This window comes from Micropterus dolomieu, linkage group LG19 (genome assembly GCF_021292245.1).
Source record: "Micropterus dolomieu isolate WLL.071019.BEF.003 ecotype Adirondacks linkage group LG19, ASM2129224v1, whole genome shotgun sequence".
NCBI classification, from domain to species: Eukaryota; Metazoa; Chordata; class Actinopteri; order Centrarchiformes; family Centrarchidae; genus Micropterus; species Micropterus dolomieu.
Genome location: NC_060168.1, coordinates 26,420,742 through 26,433,426, shown reverse-complemented (window position 1 = coordinate 26,433,426; position 12,685 = coordinate 26,420,742). Strand labels below are relative to the sequence as shown.

Here is a 12,685-nt window from a genome sequence, read left to right as displayed (position 1 = left end):
GCTGCAGACCTCCACTGTGGAGTCTACGGACCCTTTTGGAGTTATCAAAAAATAAATACATAAATAACTTAACTAAAACATAACAACTTAAAAAAGTAATAATAGAAAATTAATTCGTAAATTAATATTTATATAAAAATAAAAAATACTCAATTGGAGATCACTTTACCCCCCCCCCACAAAAAAATCATAACATAAGAATTTATTAACCAATCATGTTTATTCAAGTTTAAAAATATTTTTAAATCTCATTCATCCAGAATTAAATACCATTAGTTAAAACTGTATGCAAAAAAACCATTAACATTTCAACCAGAACATGTACCACTGAATGTAAATAGAAATTTGTATAACTTGTGAAAACACACATCAGTGCGCGCACGCACACACACACACACACACACACACACACACACACACACATAGGTTGCTTCTCAGGCACAGTAGCAGCTGCAGAGCATTTTTTCCAGCCTGTACTTTGTCAGGACCAGCCAACCAGTTAGTTCACTGGGAGAAAAAGTAGACAACTCTTGTGCTTTTTGGAGTGGCATCTGATCCTGCCTTCATCATAACCAAAGCCCCTCAGAAACATGGCGGAGGAAATGTCAGACCCAACAGAGGAACTCCCCAACAAGCCCTTCACGGCCCAGTTGTCCCATGTTTACCTCAGCATCTTGGCACTGTTCTGCTTTAAGCTCTTTGTTAAGATTTCTCTCAACTTGCTGGCATACTTCTACATTGTCCGTGGGAACCGTAAAGAGGCTGCCAGGATATCAGCAGAGTTCTATGATTATGGTCAACAACACAGTGAGTACTCTGAGAAAAACATAAAACGCCTTTAAGAGTTGTTTTTTATTCTCAATGTGCTTTCTTTGTTCCACACACTGCATAATTTTAATCATAAATATTTGTGTTGAAGCCAAATTTGGTGTAAAATGTAACCGCAATACAACTGTACACCTAGCAAGATGTTTGACCTCAGGTGTATAAGGTCATAGGTAGAAAATATGAATATAGTTTCCTTTAAAATCAAGTTCAAGAGCTCCCCGCTCACACACAGCCACACACTCACAATTTCCGTGTTTACAAATGAGCTATAAATACTGCATTGCTAATTCAATCCAAGTATAAGAGCCATTAATTGTATTCACATTAGCACATACTGTAGATATAAATGATAGCCTACTTTTCTTTCATTAGCTTAATAGCGACTTATAAATCCAGAACTGTACATTCAATATTAAACGAAGACACTGTAGGCTGGCAGGTCTTTTTCTCTAATGTATTATTAGAACACAGTCATGATATCCCCCCTTCTCCCTCCCCCGCCCCCATCCTGCCCTAGTTTCCATTCTCAGCTATGCAGTGCACCCTTTCACACATAGACAGCAACCAAAACAACACTCCAAGTTCTCAGGGACAGGCGGTTCGAAGGCACATCCTGGGTGAAGAGAGACAACGACACACACAATCTGTATCTATCATTCAAGGGGGTGTTTAATTTAAAGTGGACCTACTCTATGGAATACTAATTAGCCAAGCTTAGAGTATTAGTCACAGTCCTTTAGATATGGTCTTCTGTTTGATGTCTATAGCTGGGTATTTTAAATTAGTCAAGGAAAATAGGCTGCATGAATAAAAGAGCTGGAATTTCATAGGTAACATTAGGCTGAATATTATCTTTAAATTATGATTAAAATGCAGGAAGATGAGAACGATGATGATAACGTGTGGAATGCATCAGCTGTTATTCTGGACATTGACTCAGGTGTGCTTAATGAGACATTTTTTTGCCAGAATTACACCAAAGACAACCACAGTAAATTTCTCAAACTGATTTTAATTTGCCATGTGAGTGGAGTGTGAATGAGTTGAGTTGGCTGCATAAGGACTTCTCAAGCACAGTTTGTCACATAATAATATGCTACGCATTAACTCTTGGAAGATGAAGGGTAACACATGAAAGGTTTAAATATGACTTTCATAAACATAAAGGAGATGGACAATTGATAAATTAAGGTTTGTGGTTGGGATTTCACTAAGCATTTGTAATTGGTTAAACAATAAATTAATTATAATATTACAAGACATGATGAATAAGCATCCTCTTGTACTGTTAGTAACTCAGGATTTGAGGCTTGTTATGCTGTTGCATGTAAATGGCTCTGGATGAAAGCATTAACCTAATAATAGTAATAAAGTAAGCACTGAATTCTCACTGCAGGATCCTGGGCGGATCGCTCCCCCCTACATGATGCTGCGAGTCAGGGCCGCCTCCTGGCTCTGAGGACCCTCATTTTGCAGGTGAAGAGAACACAATCCCCTGGGAGAGTTATGTGCATCTCCTCATCTGTGCACATGGGGTCTGTTGTAACTGTCCCTTGAGTAATTACATGTATATCAGTGCCTTTGTAGTTAAAAAAGAGGTTTGAATGAAAGTAAGGAGTCACTAAGGTTATCTGGGATTACCTCTAATTATCTAATTGGCATCCAACACAGACGTTTCATTAAATTTGTCCATCTGAACTTCCATTATTTCTCAACACTACATTTTGGTATTCCTACAGTCTATCTGGCATGATATTGTTGCCAAAGTTGTCAAAGCCAAAATGTCCTCTTGACCTTTACCGGTTGCTTCCAATTCTGCTGTTGCACAGGTTGTATGTTACAATAGCAAGACGGTTGACTAAATGTCTGCAACATAAAATGTCAGTCAACATCTGGCTGTTAATAAATCATGTGTTTTAAGTAATTTTTATTATTAGAAAACCATGACATACCATCTTAGATAATATAGCACTAAAGTAGCTTAATAAATTTATGTAGGCGTACAGCACAGAACAACCATAACACACAGTATTACATAACCATTATATAAAGTATCTGAGGGGTTCAACAGAATTACTGATCAATGCAAAAGACTAATAAATGAGAGAATCTATTCTCCCACTTGCATTTTCAGCTGCTCACAGACTGAGGAGTGTGCTACAACAAAATGAGCAGATTCAGCTCCCAAGCCAGCAATGCCATGTTCTTAGCTCAGACAAGCTCACGACAAAAGCAGTGATATCATTACAGTATTGCACATGGTGATTTATAAGCTCTTCACCAGAACCGCCTTGATTCTACATTTCAATTAGCAAGCTTATTAATCTCTATTGTTGAAATGTGTCTGTACAGGATAGTTTGTCAATTACTGAGGAGTCTTGGTCTGTTCTAGAAAAGATAACCTTTATTGATGTTTCTGCAATACCAGGTGATCACCAATAGAGGTTGACAAAGTTCATGTATTGCCCCTTATTACTTCTAAATGTCTCTGGCTTTTTGATTCTGTTTCCAGGGTCACAGTGTGAATGTTCTGACTATAGACCATGTGACACCCCTTCATGAGGCCTGTGCTGGAGACCACGTCGCTTGTGCCAGAGCTCTCATTGATGCAGGAGCAAATGTAAGTCACGTATTGGCCTGTAATGTTGCTATACTGCACAGGTCAAATGTAATTTCCATGCCTGGGAAAAGCTGGGTAGGGGTAACAAATGAGCAAGTTTACAGTCACTGAAGAGCTATTAAGTTGTTGTTCCCCTTCAACTGTTCCCCCAGGCTGTTGCTATAAGTCAAATTGCATGGTTAAAAGAGGCCAAAAAATAACAGTTTAAAAAATGTGTTTACAGGTCAATGCTTTTACAATTGATGGAGTCACACCTCTGTACAACGCCTGTACCGTGGGCAGTGTTGCATGCACTGAAATTCTTTTGGAAAATGGAGCAAAACCCCAGAGCCATGTATACCATCCCTCACCAATCCATGAAGCTACAAGCAAAGGTATATAATAACAAAATATTCTGCATACATGACAGAATGCATATCAGATAGTCTTCTATTGCGATTTAATATACTGTACATCTAAAAAGCGTTGTATCTGTGTTTGCAGCGCATATTCATGATCTACCTCTCGATGTGTTATTTAATGTAACATGGGACAATATACACCAAATCTACTAATTACAGCTTACACTAGATCCTTTCTTTCAACCTATATTTGTGTCCTTGGCTGTGTACTTTATAACAAACCCATACTGTGAAAAACAGATTTAAAAATAAATCCCAACATAGCCTGAGCAAACAGCTTGGAGAATTATCTCACGTTGTCACTTACTGATTACTGTCTTCATGCTCCATTACGTCCAGGTCATTACGGTTGTGTAGAGGCTCTGGTGACTTGGGGGGCAGATGTGGACATGGACATTCCTCACCTGGGTACAGCGCTCTATACAGCCTGCGTCTGCCAAGAGCTGGAGTGTGCCAGGAAACTCCTGAGGGAAGGTCAGCTTACTGCACAGTGTGGATCTTTACATCTCTACGCAGACAAGCATACGTCCTGTATGAACATACACACACAGATACACAAGCACATTTATTGTGCACTGGCAAAGACATAGCTACAAAAACACATGAATACACAATCGATTTTTAAAATACTAACTAAATAACTTATAACTTATTTTCGTTGAGCAGTTACTCAACAAAACATTTGTTTGGCCTCATTGCAGATTAAATGATATTAGTGGAATTTCCAGTACAGCAGCAATAAAATAATTATTTGTCAGTAATGTAAATTGTCAAGGCAATGGTAAACACCAGCGGTAGGTGGTGGTCTGTTAGTTTATTCCAAATGTGCTAAAAGTCTCTTTCTAGAGATCATTTATGGACAATTCAATGTGATGATGATTGTGACACTTGTCTTATTAATGCAGATACATAACATGTTGCAATCTGAGTACGGAGTGGCACAGCATTCACATGTAGCTACATTACAGCTGACTGATCACATTTTTAAGCTATTTGTATACCCATATTGCTTGTTTTAAAGTAACAACTTTACGTCCATTCTCTCAGGGCTATTGAAAGTCTTGAATAAATAATGGCAATTTTTAGATAGATAAGGGCAGATGAAGGAAGGGATGTGCATAAAAAATAAGAAACTTTTGTCACAAAGTAACTCCTGGATTACAGTGAACAGGTATTGATGACATTTAACATTTTTCCAACTTGACTCTAGAATGGATAATCAAGTTGTCCTGCATACAGGTGCAAATGTACAGAAAGGCAAATCCCTGGATTCACCCTTACATGCAGCTGCAGAAAAAGACTGCACAGCTGTAGTGAAGCTGCTGCTGGACTTTGGTGCAGACATTAATGCCCGGAACACAGAGTTTCAGAGGCCAGTAGATGTGGCTCCACCCAGCAGTCTAACAGAGGGCTTCCTACTACTATATGAAGGTACAAGAACACCTGCAACTTGGTTTCGTAGGCAACTACTGACCTATGTTTGCATTTTTTTTACTTTTGGTAATTATATCTATGTTTTAATATATATCCATTACCATATAAAGGTTGCCCAATAACCTGAGCTTGTAGCAGGACAGAACTTTTTTTTAAAATTCAGTCCAGCCTAAAGCAATGGTTGTCTTTGGGAAGTAATCTATGCATTAAGACCAGCTTATATAATGTTTCATTGTCTCCTTTCACAGCTACACCACGACTGCTGAGTCAGGTGTGTCGTCAGTGCATCAGGAACTCTGTCGGCCGTGACAGACTCCATCTTCTTTCCCACCTTCCCCTGCCCAACAGGCTCAGGAACTACCTGCAGTACCAATGACAGACAGAACAACTAAACTGTCTGCCTTAATGGGACTTACATAGAAAAGCACTTGACACAAAAAGCAAATCAACTTCATGAACTCTTCCTACTTTTAATTTTAGCTACCAGTCACTGCAGTCAGAGTAATTAGTTGAAATTAGTCACAGAATTCACCTGAGTAGTTGACCTAGATGAGGGTTTCTAAAAGAGCTTGCAGATGTAGTTTTCCCTAGATAAATTACGGTAACAAAATATAACAAATTAAATATTATTTGCAATTCATGTTTGCAGTATTTAGAAGTTTCCTTAATAGTTGTAATAACCTTACATAATACTAATATCATAAATGCACAATGAATGAACGTGAATGAGTATTCATAGTTTTGCATTTGATATACAATGCTTAGCACACTAGATGATTAAAAGTGTTTTAAAACCTGGTGCATTCCAAAATATGTTGTTTTTGTAAAAAAATACACATGAAGGCTGTGTTGGTAATTAATGATGTTTAACTTGAGAGTTGCAATGGGTGAGTTATTCATTCAAACATATTGACAACAAAAATAGCTGATGAGTTTAAGCTTAGATTACTGAGTAATGACAACTGGAGGAGGCTGACCTTGTTGGAAAGTCCCAAATGGAAAATATGAGTGGGTGGAGCAGCTATTGTTTGTTTCTATTGCCGGGACAGTAGCTAATAACGCAAATTAAATAATGCTATCATATACTTATTATTAACAAAACAATCATGAATAAAGTAGCAGTATGAAATAACTTTTCATAATGCTGAGTTTTAACTTTTATAGTGAATTACTTCACAATTCCATGGGTATATTATGTCTGTATTGATGCAATTATGTATTTCATAATGTCTAATTTTTCTATTTAATAGTGAATACTGATTAAAAAAATATTGGTATTCCTCCGTAAAAATTCTGTATTAATGTTACATCCATAGACTATGTTTCAGTTTCATCCTCTGAGGGGCAGAAAACCGCCACCGCTGTCTGTCAAAAAAGTGTGTCTTGTCGTTGCCAGGGAAATATAAACAAAAAAAGACAAGCTGTTGCGGCTCGTTACTTATCTTAGAGGAAACTGGTAGGCCATGCTAAAGTTTAGCATGGTTTCATGGACATCTAGACAGTAAACACATTATTGGTTTGTAGATTTCATCAGGCTCAGAGCAGCATGTCTCTTGAACAGTTTCCCCAAAAGACTGGACTGCCAAGAGAAGTCGTGAAATGGCTGCAAAGCCTCGACTTGTCATTTTATCCGAAGAATGTGCGCAGGTAAAGAATTATAGTTAGACTAACGTTTTACAAACCTCTCAAAGCTAACTTACAGCATACACATCCTAGTAAAACCGGATAAAAGCGATTTGCAGGTCAGTTTTCAGAGTGTAAAACCGGGATAAATGTTAACGTTACATTTGTAACAGTAATTGGGTAAAGCCGTTTTTGCAACATTGATAACGTTATTTTTAACCGTTGTTTCAACATGATTAAGCAAGCGTGTTGATTTTCTAATATTAGTTAACCTAGTTAATGCTAACTTTAGCTAACTTATATGTTAATGAGATGCACACATTCAAATTTCAGTGCAGTTAAAACAAAGGTTGGCAAAACAACAAAAACACCTATAACTAGCTAGTTAACTACACCTCTAGACATATTTTGACTTGAAAACAAATCTGTGTTACGTTAAATCACTTAACTCTTGCTACCTTGGTAATTTTAATTTTAAAACATGTAGGTTAACAATTGCTCCATGGTCGTTTTCAATGAGCATGTCCTCACTTCTTAACTGAGTGTAACTTAACTGTCATGCAACAATTTCATCTGGTAAGGGCCTCACTGTCATCTCGTTTACTAGAGATTTGCACCATAAAACACAAAGACAGTAACATATAGAACACATGCTTGTAATGAAATAGTAATACTAAAGATAAATAGAATAATCAAGGGTGAACTAAATATAATAGAAGTAGAGAAGCATCGATGCTTTGCAGTGCTGCCAAGGCAGCAAATTGTTCAAAGGGTATTTCACTGGTAGAGTAAATATACTCTGTCTGATCTTCCTACTTTTTACTTCCAGAGATTTTTCCAATGGTTACCTTGTGGCAGAGATATTTTATCAGTATTACCCCAAAGACTTTCCAGTGCATTCATATGACAAAGGAACATCCCTTTCTGCCAAACAGAGGAACTGGAGCCATATAGAGAGGGTAAGAGGAGGAAGACATCTAAAAATACAATAAGTAGTAAGAAATGTCTTAGCTACAGTATGACATTTAACACTCACTTTACACATGCAGACTAATGAATTAGCTTTTTTTTAAAAACTACTTTTAGGTGTCCAGCCCAAATATTGTGAGGTTGCTCAACCTACCAGCACACAACATCACAAATCCTTAAATAGCGGATGATAGAAAAGAATCCATACTGAAGACCCATCATGATGTTTTATTTAACTACATTTACTTGCAGGATCTCAAACAATAATTTCTTGTTTTGAGTCAGATAATTGCCAAAGATTTTTATTGTTCCAGACTTTACAGAAGCAGAATCTACACTTGATGAAGGAGGTCATTGATGGAACCGTCCACTGTAAACCAGGAGCAGCTGAGCTGTTGGTGCAGGAGGTTTATACTATTTTAACTAAGCAGAGGTAAGGGTTGATTGGGAACAGGGCAGAAAGTTAACAGTTTTAGGCAAATTCTAAATAGTTTGCAGCTATACACTTTCAAAGTATGTTGTTTAGCTTAATATTGGTACATTAGGCACTCAAGCTCAGTAAGGCACTCAAGCTCAAGTGTTATTAGCTCACAAGTTTCCCAGTGTTGAATGTATTTAGTTTGTTTTCTGGTGTTGTCCAGAGAAATACTAAGCTATCATTTTCCTAAATCGTTCAGCACTAACTTCTAGGGCACTTGAACCCAACTAAACAGTGAAAACCCAATTGAAAAGGATGCCAGTCAGTGGGTATACAGCACATTGGCACAGTGTAAAAATGATATACACACAAATGTGAAACATATAAACATAATAATAGAATCCTTTAGGTATTCTAATCTTTTCAAGGCTCCCTTCTCAGTATCAGCGATGTTATGGACTCAAAGACAGACTTCACTAACAAAGAGTACCAGGGGCTTCTGCCCACACTGGCCCGGTCCAGTGCCACCAAGGCCATCAAAAACAACCTGAGGATAACAGAGATCATGGCTGAGCCTGACATTAGCGCAAACCACAGGAAGGCAGAAGTTGTACTCCATCAGCGCCTGGAGCTCAAGGCTGCAGATAAGGTTCTCAACCCTGGTGAGTCACCTAGGGGTGATAATTGAGAAATCTGTGGGGGCAAATGTAACCTTTTTATTTTACTTTGGTCTAAATCATGTCAGATAATGTCACACTGATACACTGTGCTATATTATGACAATGACACAAGAGTTGTAAACACAGGTTACATGACAGGGACTGACAGACTGTTATCACACTAATGAGAATACAAGGTTCGATAGAATACAGTGACATATAGACTTAACTTAGACGGGCCATCCAGGTATATAAGCGGCTGCCAAAGTATATTTGGCGATCCACCTGTGATTGATTAATTAGTGGACAATCTCCCCTCGCTCTACCCCTTCTGTGCAGACTACTGACAATTGCACACACTCTCCAGAGAAAGACACACACATAGAGAGAGAGAAGAGACTCTCTGGTATTACGTTAGAAGACCAGACAGATATTTTACAAGCACGGACTAGGTAAAGCAACTGTGAACACATCTGTTGGTGCCGTCATTTGGTAAAACTGTAGGTAAAAGCAAGGTGAGCAATTAGTAGTTCGTGATTAAACATTAAAGGTGGAGAATTAAGTAGATTTAAAATGGTGAAATAAGAAATAAACTACTATTAATAGTCATTATTCATTCATTATCTGCAACATGGCAGGTTCTGTTTATAGCTCATAAATCATGTCTCTTAATGTGACAGAATTTGGCCAGTTTTGACAGTTTCTTTGGTTTGGTGACAGGATTTTTTAAAGTGAAGTCTAATCTGGGTCAGCTGGCGGTCAAAAATCTTGTGCAATCCATCCGCAGTGATGAGTGCTTTGACAGCCATTCATCTGGAGACACTACATCACGTAAGTGGCAAGTCTTGTGTTCTCTCACTCTGTCTTGTTCTTTTTCTCTCAACAGTAATGAGCAGAGAATATTGATTCTGTAAATGTCCACATGCATTATTTGTGTGTAGGAGATTCTAATATTTCAGGCTTGTCTTTACGTTTTCTCTGAGAAGGGAAGAGATAATTTAAAATATAAATGTTACTCCTCAGAGTCAGTATCCCATTTCAATGGTTGCAATTACAAATGGTAATTTGTTAAATTAATAAAGTTACTGTGTTTTCTTTCTTTCCCTGGTGCTGAATAACCTTGTGCACAGAACATATTTGATTTATTGATGTAAAAGCTTTTTGCACTTTACCAATCTATTTTCCGATTTCTGCCATTTTAGAGTTGTGCTCCTCATCAACGTGGAGTGGAGCTGTTGTTTCCTTGAAGGAGATAAAGGTGTGCCAGCCTGTCAAACGCTCCCTGGTTAACTATTAAAAGTAATTGGATGGAGATCTGTGCCCTATTATTGTTTTTTCATTATTCAAAGCATAGCCTTAATTATTTTTCCACACAATCATTTACAAGAGTATAATTTGTTTTGAAAGACAAATGACATCACAGTTTGTTGTGGCTTATGTAATGTTACTGTGGCACTACCATCATGTTTGAGCTACATCTGTCATGACCAGTAGGTGGCAGCATTGAGTCATAAACAGAGCTCCCCTCAATGGCTTTTGAAACAAAGTCCACTGCTGTAGGTGTACCATTGACAAAACAAGATAAATAAATTCAGTGTATGCAGCAAAAATTGACTGGCCGTACTGTATTTCTGTTTGTGTTGTTCACTATGCTAAGTATTCCAGAGCTATTCATAGTTCTTATGGCCCTTAATGAATATGCATCTTCCTTCCTTTACCATCACTAATGCAACAAACAGACATTTTTCTGCATTTTAATCTGCATTCTAAGAAATTATGATCAGCCACCTGCCAAAATGCTGGTAAAAGTATGCTGTAGCTCATTACATTCAACGTGGTAGGCATCACATTTAGTAACTAATCCTGATAACGGATTCTTAAATTGGCTTCCTTGTTTGGGGAACAGCCAGTCACTGTGGCATGTAGACACAGCTTTTCTCTGTCTTGTTTCTCATTTAATCATTATTGTTTCAAATTGTCTAACTGTTGGTTTAATACATTTCAGCACATGACAATCTATATTTTAGGAATATTGCCAATGGTAACATGAATTAAATGTGCTGACACATGTTCATGTGCCTTCTAGAGCAGCACAAAAATTGTGATTATGTGGAAAAACAAATTCCATTTATATAGTGTCCCTAACGTCACTGGTTACTAAGGGATTTTAAAAACCTCACCATATCTGTACATGCTGTACACTAATGATTGCAGAAGTTTGGGACTATCAGGATAGAAAACATTTTATCTACAGCAATTTTTCAATTATTTAGTCATTGTGAGCTAGTTACAGAAGAGTATATCTGCCCGTGTGGTTGATGGATTTATTCAGGGGTGCGACGACACTTCTTATAAATTAACGTGTGCAAGATGCATTTTTTGAGGGCAATAAAGTTAACTTTTAGGTTTAGGTTCAAATTAAAATTGTACTGTTTGATACTTTTTGTTCCCCCAAAAGCCCCCAAATGCACATATAACAACTACAGATTTTTAATATATAAACCGAATGTACAATGTACAGTTTTTACCTGACTGGAAATGAAAACAATTTGCTCTGACCTGCATTAACAACACACTTGCCTTAAGCTGAATAGTGCTATGGACTTGTCCTTTTAGGCAAGCAATCTACCAATTCAATTCACACTGAAATTATGAAAAACCAGAAATATACACTGATCAGCCATGCATTATGACCACTGAGATGTGAAGTGAATAACACTGATTATCTTGTTACCATGGCACCTGTCAGTGGATAGGATATATTAGGCAGCAAGTGAACATTTTGTCCTCAAAGTTGATGTGTTAGAAGCAGGAAAAATGGGTAGGCGTAAGGATTTGAGGGACCAAATTGTAATGGCTAGATCTATACCAATCATAAAAAGTCCAAAGAGGGAAAAGCGGTGAACCGGCAACAGTGATATGAGTGGCCAAGGCTCATTAATGTATGTGGGGAGCGAAGGCTGGGCCTTGGGGTCCGATTCAACAGACAGATTGCTGAAAAAGTTAATGCTGGTTCTGATAGAAAGGTGGCAGAACATACAGTGCATCACATTTTGTTAGTATGGGGCTGCATAGCTGCAAAACACAGGAAAAGTGCCCATGCTGACCCCTGTCCACTGCCAAAAGCACCTACAATGGGCATGTGAGCATCACAACTGGACCACGGAGCAATGGAAGAGGTGGCCTGGTCTGATGAAGTGCATTTTCTTTTACATGACCCAGGTGTTACTTTGACACATACCACCTACCTACCAGACCATGTATACCCTGTCATGGAAAAAGTATTCGCTGATGGCTGTGGCAGCAAAAATGGTTCAGGAATGGCTTGAGGAACACAACAACAAGTTGAAGGTTTTGACTTGGCTTCCAAATTCCCCAGATCTCAATCCAGTCAAGCATCTGTGGGATGTTGCTGGACAAACAAGTCTAAACCATGGAAGCCCCATGGGCCTCGACAGACCAGGGCTATTTTGGCAGTAAAAGGGCAACCTGCATAATAATAGGCAGGTGGTTTTAATGTTATGGCTGAATCTGTGGTTGATCGACATAAAGATCAATGCACCTTTGCAAAACTAATTTTATTGCCTTCTCCTGTGTTTATTTTTGCATACTTAATTGAGAACATTATTTTGTTCCTTTCAGGTGCCAAAGCCACTCAGATTCATGTAGATTTAAATCACTCTGGGCCCAAATCTCCAAGCACTGGTGGACACTCAGTGTACAGTACAATTGA

General features: G+C 38.1%; 2 protein-coding genes and 1 long non-coding RNA gene across 4 annotated transcripts in view; 2 read left to right on the top strand and 1 right to left on the bottom strand.

Moving 5' to 3' along the window:
- Positions 1-602: 602 nt before the first annotated feature.
- On the top strand, positions 603-6,026 carry asb5a (ankyrin repeat and SOCS box containing 5a). The gene is made up of 7 exons (XM_046029791.1): positions 603-807; positions 2,225-2,304; positions 3,341-3,448; positions 3,672-3,822; positions 4,189-4,323; positions 5,089-5,280; positions 5,532-6,026. Exons 1-7 carry the CDS (start codon positions 603-605, stop codon positions 5,657-5,659), a joined length of 999 nt encoding a protein of 332 aa, XP_045885747.1. The 3' UTR covers positions 5,660-6,026.
- Positions 4,394-12,685, bottom strand: part of LOC123957183 — a 79,707-nt gene continuing 71,415 nt past the window's right edge. Inside the window, exon 6 of the long non-coding RNA XR_006821752.1 lies at positions 4,394-5,644. This is a non-coding gene — a long non-coding RNA (uncharacterized LOC123957183). The remainder of the gene's footprint in view (positions 5,645-12,685) is intronic.
- spata4 (spermatogenesis associated 4) lies at positions 6,636-10,264 on the top strand. Of its 2 annotated transcripts, XM_046029789.1 has the most exons (7): positions 6,636-6,739; positions 6,773-6,930; positions 7,736-7,865; positions 8,190-8,308; positions 8,735-8,955; positions 9,673-9,783; positions 10,155-10,264. In XM_046029789.1, the coding sequence occupies exons 2-7, from the start codon at positions 6,830-6,832 to the stop codon at positions 10,247-10,249; spliced, it is 777 nt and encodes a 258-aa protein (XP_045885745.1). In that variant the 5' UTR covers positions 6,636-6,739; positions 6,773-6,829; the 3' UTR covers positions 10,250-10,264. The 2 variants fall into 2 exon arrangements, with proteins under 2 accessions (XP_045885745.1, XP_045885744.1); XM_046029788.1 differs by having other exon boundaries at positions 6,689-6,930.

Coding starts and splice junctions, on each gene's coding strand:
- spata4 (XM_046029789.1), top strand. CDS start 6,830: ATGTCTCTTGAACAGTTTCCCCAAAAGACTGGACTGCCAAGAGAAGTC. Junction 7,866..8,189: donor ACTGGAGCCATATAGAGAGG/GTAAGAGGAGGA, acceptor TTATTGTTCCAG/ACTTTACAGAAGCAGAATCT. Junction 8,956..9,672: donor AGATAAGGTTCTCAACCCTG/GTGAGTCACCTA, acceptor GTTTGGTGACAG/GATTTTTTAAAGTGAAGTCT.
- asb5a (XM_046029791.1), top strand. CDS start 603: ATGTCAGACCCAACAGAGGAACTCCCCAACAAGCCCTTCACGGCCCAG. Junction 2,305..3,340: donor TGAGGACCCTCATTTTGCAG/GTGAAGAGAACA, acceptor TTCTGTTTCCAG/GGTCACAGTGTGAATGTTCT. Junction 3,449..3,671: donor TCATTGATGCAGGAGCAAAT/GTAAGTCACGTA, acceptor ATGTGTTTACAG/GTCAATGCTTTTACAATTGA.